The 7,104-nt window shown below is 38.1% G+C and overlaps 1 protein-coding gene across 1 annotated transcript; it reads left to right on the top strand.

Moving 5' to 3' along the window:
* The first annotated feature begins 947 nt into the window (after positions 1–947).
* On the top strand, positions 948–6,743 carry L1TD1 (LINE1 type transposase domain containing 1). Its single transcript, XM_025871863.2, has 3 exons — positions 948–977; positions 1,890–2,882; positions 4,973–6,743. Exons 1-3 carry the CDS (start codon positions 948–950, stop codon positions 6,509–6,511), a joined length of 2,562 nt encoding a protein of 853 aa, XP_025727648.2. The 3' UTR covers positions 6,512–6,743.
* The last annotated feature ends 361 nt before the right edge of the window (positions 6,744–7,104 follow it).

The raw sequence follows: 7,104 nt of genomic DNA, 5'->3' as shown, positions 1-7,104 counted from the left end.
GGTTTTTGTTTTTTGTTTTTTGTTTTGAGAGAGTCCCTGTGGGGAGCGGGGAGGTGAAGAGAGAGAATCCTAAGCGGGCTCCACACCCAGCATGAGCCGATGCAGGACTCCCATCTCTGATCTCATGACCTGAGCTGAGATCAAGTCGGGTGCTTAAGTGACTGAGCCACCCAGGCACCCCATCTCTGTCAACATCTTTTTCTTTTACTATCCCACACGGTAATTAGCATATAGTCTGTGCTCACTAAATGGGAGTGTCTGGGAACTTATATGGCTCATGTCTGCATTCAGAAGTTTTATCAGGATTATATATAGATGTATATGCATCTTTTATTAACCTTGCACCAGATCAGATGATTTGATTTTTTTTTTTTCCCCCAGTCAGATGACTTAATTCCAGTGGGGGGGTGGTTCTATTCCTATGATCCGTGTTTTGTATCCTCCCATTAGATGCTTCCTTCAAAGCTACTGTGCGTACTCACGAGTCCTGTTTCCCCTTTCTCTTCTGTTCATCTTCAATAATAGCTAGCAGTTTTGTTTATTTGCTCTAGTCTCCTTCCATTAAGTCACTGAATTCTGTTAAAGGGGATTTAATTTTTCTTTTCATACCTGCAAGGTCAAGCAATTGGGGTTTTGACAGCAGTGATGAATCAGTAGGGGGTACAATTGTTAGTGTATCAGCAGTAAACTCAACTGGTTAAAACTTGGATACCTCCTAGGCTTTGCAGAGGGAAAGATTCAGGAACAGGCATCCCAGCTGTTGTCCAAAGTATGTGTATTGTGTATACCCTCTTCTCATCCCTGTTAACTAAAGGATGAGGGATGGGGGTGGTCTCTGCCTCTCCACCGTGCAGGGTCAGGACAGTAGAGTGGATGATGAAAAACAAAAATGGAACAACTGAGTCTCAAGCAAAGATAAAATGGGCCTTTGTGAGGTGCGAGTAGGCATGGGTTTTAGTTATTCTCCTCCCCTCAGGGTATGTCTTAATACTTGCATTCTGGAAAGTAATATTCTGAATTGACTTGAGCTGGGTAGTTTTTTGTTTTTTGAGATTTGGGAGGGAGAGAGCCTGTGTGAAGGGGGGAGGGGTGAAGGGAGAGGGGGAGAGAATCTCAAGCAGACTCCCTGCTGAGTGCAGAGCTCCAAGCCCCCTCAGATCACAACCTTAAGCTGAAAGCAAGTCAGATGCTTAACAGACTGAGCCACCCAGGCACCTGGATAGCTGGTTTTAAGAAATTAAAGTCTTAGTGTTAACTCTCTGCAATCAAAAAAGGGGCTTCTTCCATTTTGTCCATGTCACCTTAAACTTCAAAAAATTGGTACGGTATTTAAAGATTTTATTTGTTTGACAGACAGCGAGAAGGAACATAAGCAGGGGGAGTGGGAGAGGGAGAAACAGGCTTCCCGCCAACCAGGGAGCCCTACATGGGGCTCGATCCCAGGACCCTGGGATCATGACCTGAGCTGAAGGCAGGTGCTTAATGACTGAGCCACCCAGGTGCCCCAAAGTTAATAGTATAGGAAACTGGCCGATTTCCCTCAGTCTTTTTAATCTACTATTTGGTTGATTTATGGCATTGAAAACTTTACTTGAATGGGGTTTTAATAATGTGAGTTTTGAATTCTGACTTTTTTTTTTTTTTGCATGCATGCATGCATGCATGCATATACCCATGTTGTTACCCTTTATATTAAATGGCTGTGGAGTACTCATAGTTTACTTAACAACCACATTTATATTCTTGATTACTGTGATTCTCAAAAGAATTCTTCAGTAAATGAGTTTTTATTTTTTTATATTTCAGATGATATATATATTTTAAAGATTTTTGAGTTTGGGGGAGTCTAGCAGACCTGCAAGAACAAAAATTACTCTTCAGGAAAATAGAACAACGTATCCGCAATGTCCATTGTAGAGTCAGAAATTGCTAAACTTGCAAAGAAACAGGAAAACAGCACCCATAGGGAAAGAATTCAGTTGATAGAAACTGACCAGGAGATGGCTCAGGTATTAGATTTAAAATGCAAAGACATGTCAGCAGTTATGCTGATGAAGTTTAACGGCTTGATGGAAAATCTGGACTTAATGGTTGAAGAGATAAGGGAATCCCTTAAAAAGGATCTAAAGGAGATTTTAGGAGTAGAAAGTAAAGTACCTGAAGTGAAAAATATAAACAACTCCAGTACCAAAAAGGAGTGGCCACAAACAAAAGGTTTAGCCACACAAAAAACAGGGTTGGTAGAGAAAATAGGAGCAAACTCTGAAATAGTTGAAGATACTGAAAATTTGACCTTTAAAAGAAAAGAAGTAAGTGAGCTGAGTAACAAATTAGATAAAGCTGAAGAGTACAGTATGAACCAAGGTAAGGAATTGTCCCGTGATGAATCAAAAAATGACAAAGTCATGGAAAGTGTGGAAGAAGCCATAAGCAATATAGACAACACTTGGGGAGATCGTAGTATCCATACAGAAGTAACACGAGAGAACCGAGAGATTGGAGAGGATGAGCTGGTCAGAGAAAAAAGAGAGGAGAAAATCCCTCAGAATTTAAAGAATAAAGAGAAAATTCTAAAAACCTCCAGAGAAGATGAAGGAGCAGTACTTACGTTGGTGGCAGACTTTTCATCAGCAACACTGAACATTAGTCAGCAATGGAGTAACGTCTTCAACATTCTGAGGGAAAATGATTTTGAACCTAAAGTTCTATGCCAGCTTACATTAACATTTAAGTGTGATGGTGAAGTAAGGACCTTTTCAGATATGCAAAGTCTCAGCAATTTTATTAGCCAAAAACCATTTATGAACGAATTACTGAAAGATGTACTCCCACAAAAGGAAAAAATAAAGAAGGGAAGAAGGTACGGGATTCAAGAAAAAGTGGTAAGTAGACCTGTGGAGCTATGTACAGAGAATAAGTAATAGTTGATAAGGTTATTCCAAAGGTTAAGCAAGTTTTAAAAAATAATTTCTTAAAAGTAAAAGCATGACATTAAAAGTAATAATTTAATGGCTTTTTTCTTTTAATGGATGGTGTTGGAAGCTTGGAAGAGCTTGAGAAGAGATTGTACATATTCATTACAGACATTAAAAGAAAAATGTCCTAGGGTAAACACTAGGATAGTAGCTTTTAAATCCTTAAAAGGAAAAATAGAAAACAAAGAAGTAAATTCAGTTAAAAGCCCTCATGCAATAGGATGATGAGAAAAATCATCAAGTATGATACGTATGTTCAACTTCGAATTTATAAAGCAGTCCTGGCCGGTCTTCATTAGCAATCAGGGAAATGCAAATAAACCTATTTTACTAAAGCCTATTCAAGTGTTCATTAATGTTAATATTTAGCTGTTACTCATTCCACGTATGGATTTTTGTTTTTACATCATATTAGATTATCTTTTTGTTTCTTACATCATACTAGATTATGTTTGCATGTATTTAATTTCATTGAAAACACTTTCGGTTATTTTCTGAATATTTTTTGTGATTCCAATCCTAAAAAATAATTCCTGTGGTATATTGTTGAGATTCTCTGTCTCTTCTTGGATGTGTGTATATTTCTTTCTTTTGTCTGTGGTGCAAGATAGTAGTCTAGTTCCATTCTTTTGCATGTGACTGTCCAGTTTTCCCAGCACCATTTACTAAAGACACTATCCCCATTCCATATTCTGGGCTCCTTTTTCAATAAATAGTTGACCATATATGCTTGAGTTTTTTTTTTTTGGACTTTCTATTCTGTTTACATTGATCTCTGTCTGTTTTTGTGAGTTTCATACAATACCATAACTGTTTTGATTACTATAGCTTTGTAATATGGTTTGAAATCAGGGTGTGATGCCTCCTGCTTTGGGTATTTGTGGTCTTTTGTGGTTCCATACAAATTTTAGGATTGTTCTATCCTGTGAAAAATGCCATTGGGATTTTGGTAGAGATTGCACTGAATCTGCAGATTGCCTTCAGTAGTATAGACATTTTAACAATATTAATTATGCCAATTCATGAATAGAATATCTCCTCAGAGGTCTGTATCGTAAGCCAATATTTTTGATGGGTCCTCAGAAATTAACTGTTCCCTGGTGACTTGCCTGTCCTTGATGATCTGGGGAGGTGGAAGGACAAATAGTGGCCAGCCAGCCCTAAATAGGGAAGAGTTCTGTAACAGAGGGAACATTAAGTGAAAAGCTCAGAGGCAAGGACATGGTTCCAAGGAATATTATGAGCCAACTTACTATATTACAGATACTGTCTCAAGCTCAATACCTAGGTTGTCCTATTGAACCCTCACAACTATCTTGAAGTAGATGCTCTTCTAAAGGGCAAGTTGATGCACCAGTAGCAAATGTGACAGCTGGGTTTGAACAAGCAGTCTTTTTTAAGTCAGCTCCATGCCCAAAGTGGGGCTTGAACCCATAACCCTGAGATTGAGAGTTGCAGGCTCTGCCAACTGAGCCAGCCAGGCACCCCTGAACAAAGTGGTCTTAAATTGAGCCTGTACTCCTAACCAAAACATGCTTTCCTTTTGGGTAATGTGGCTGTACTTTGAACTGCATATGGGATCTTTAAGGAATACTAAATTTACTTTTGTTTCCTTTGGGGGAAAAGGAAATGTGGGTTTTTGGGGGGGTGGGGGGACTTTGTAGTGTTCCTGAAGTTAGAGAAGTCTCTTTATCATAGGGTCCTGCATGTAATCAGACATTCACTAACACAGGTTGTTCTTGAGAGTCAGTATTGGGAATATAGAAGGAACACCCTAAACGCTGACCTCATAGAAATTTGTTGCAGGTGCTACACAGATAACAGGTGTGATGGGGTTATCATAGGGGAAACTTGACTTGTTTGGAGACCTAGGCATTAAAGAACAAGTAATAATTTTCTAGATATTTGGTAATTGTTAAAATATGTAGTCAAATTAAACTTAGTGAAAGGATTAATTCCTTTAAAAGATGCATGATACTTTTTTTTTCCCGTTTCAGGAAAAAAAACTACTAGATTTGAAGCATGGAGCTGAGGGGGAAGCCAGTGATGGCTTGAGCTTTCTATTTGTTAAAGAAGTAAAGGTTGCTGAGCCAGAGGAGGTGAAGAACTTAGAGATTCAGGAAGAAGAGTCTTCAGAGCTGGAAGAAGAGGCTTCAGAGTTGGATGAGGAAGGAGAGGCTTCAGGGCTGGAGGAGGAGGGAGAAGAAGAGACTTCAGTATTACGTGAGAAACAGGATTCAACCTTTCAGCGTCATTCTAAAGTGGTAAATACACAATGTGGAGTTGAAGAAAAAAATAATGGTTTGGAGATTGTTTTAATTAAAGCAGTAGAAGATTCTGAGCCAGAGGAAGAAAAAGGTTCAGAGTGGGAAATGGAAGTAGTCTTATCATGGGAGGAAGGAGAGGACTCTGAGGTAGAAAATGTAAAGACTAAGATTGAGAAAAAAGAGACCTCAGATGGACTCAAAGAAATTGCCTGTGATTATTTGGCTCAGGACTTTGAGAAGAAAAAGTTGATGAAACACCAGATGGTACAAAAAACCCAGAATAAAAAGGAAACAGCTATGACCAGAAACCAAGGAGTTGGGACAGTCTGTCCGACCTTGCATTTGGCCTCTCCCTCAAAATCACTAGAGATAAGTTCTGATAAGCAGAAAAGGCATTTAAGTACAAATTCGAGTACACGATCAGGAATCACCAAATTTTTAAGGAAAGCTGACAAAGAGCGACACAAAACTCTAACAGATGAGCAAACATCTAAAGAAACAGACTTAATACAAGAAACTGAAGAAAACTTTAGAAAAAATGTAATTAACAACTTTATAGAGCTACAGGAGGAGGTTGCAAATCTTAAAAATTACCTTCCAGAGGTCTTGGAAATAAAAAACTCAATAGATGTTCTGAATAGCAGAATAGACGCACTTGAAGAGAGAATGGACAATCTAGAAGACCGAATTGAAGAATTCTCTAAGGATACAATGCAAATGGCCAAACAGATAATAAATAAAGAAAGATCAAGAGACATAGAGGATAGATCCAGAAGTTCCAACATCCGTTTGATAGGAATTCCAGAAAAAGATAATAAAGAGAATGGAGCAGAGGAAATAATTAAGGAAATCATTGAAGAAAACTTTCCAGAGCTAAAGGATTCAAGTCTTGACGTTGTCAGTGCTTACCGAATACCTAGTAAGATTGATGAGAAGAGACTCACTCCTAGACACATCTTGGTGAAATTTGGGAATTCCAGTGATAAAGAAAAAATCTTAAAGGCTTCCAGAAAAAGAGAAATAACCTACAGAGGAACGAGAATCAGATTGACCGCAGACTTATCATTAGATACTCTAGATGCTAGAAGTCAGTGGAGCAATGTCATAAAAGTTCTGCAGGCAAAAGGTTTTACACCTAGAATCCTATACCCAGCCAAATTGGCATTTGATTTTGAAGGTAAAACAAAGACATTTTTTGATACCGAAGAATTCACAAAGTTTGTTTCTTGCATACCCTCTTTGAAAGAATTACTGGAGGATATACTTTAAATCTAGGTTAACTATAAACACATACACACAATATATATTACCTTCTTCCCTCAGCAAGAGTCAAAAAGGAAAACGAAATTAAAATGCCACATTTCTGCCCAGGAGGATGGACTGTGAACAGTGTACTTGGGGAGTAGGGGAAAGGAAGGTTACAGATGCTACTTAGATGTTGGTGAAGTTGAAGGGTGTGTTAAAGTTAGTGTTAATCATTGTAGTTTGTGCAAGAGTAGGCTTTCTAAACTAATGGGAAGAGGGAGGGAATCTGTCAATGTAACCATAGGGAGAGGTGGGGTGAAAGTAATAGAAAAACAGGAAAAAAAGATGGCAGGATAAGTTAAATAGGGGAAATATGCAAAAGTTGAACTTTTGTCACAAGAAGGTACTCAATTTTAGATCATCATGATGTGAATCTTGAATCTTTATATTAAACCTTTTTCTTTTGAATATGCTTCATTTGCTTACTTTTGTCATTACATAGTTAATCTTTACATTTTATTGCATAAAGCCATCCAATGAAGAGATCAGATCTCTTTCCTAATATTGGACGTCAGTGTATTCTCAGTTGTTAGTCTAGAATAAAATAAATTGATTTG

Source organism: Callorhinus ursinus, unplaced genomic scaffold, assembly GCF_003265705.2.
Source record: "Callorhinus ursinus isolate GAN/ISIS: 27379988/994484 unplaced genomic scaffold, GSC_fseal_2.0 scaffold9, whole genome shotgun sequence".
Taxonomy (NCBI): domain Eukaryota; kingdom Metazoa; phylum Chordata; class Mammalia; order Carnivora; family Otariidae; genus Callorhinus; species Callorhinus ursinus.
The sequence above is the reverse complement of the archived record's forward strand: the minus strand, read 5'-3'. Positions and strand labels throughout refer to the sequence as shown.

Excerpts from the sequence above, each read along its gene's own strand:
- L1TD1 (XM_025871863.2), top strand. The coding sequence starts at position 948 with ATGGGTTTTAGTTATTCTCCTCCCCTCAGG. Across the intron at positions 978-1,889 it reads GTTATTCTCCTCCCCTCAGG|AACAACGTATCCGCAATGTC; the intron begins GTATGTCTTAAT and ends TCAGGAAAATAG. Across the intron at positions 2,883-4,972 it reads ACGGGATTCAAGAAAAAGTG|GAAAAAAAACTACTAGATTT; the intron begins GTAAGTAGACCT and ends TTCCCGTTTCAG.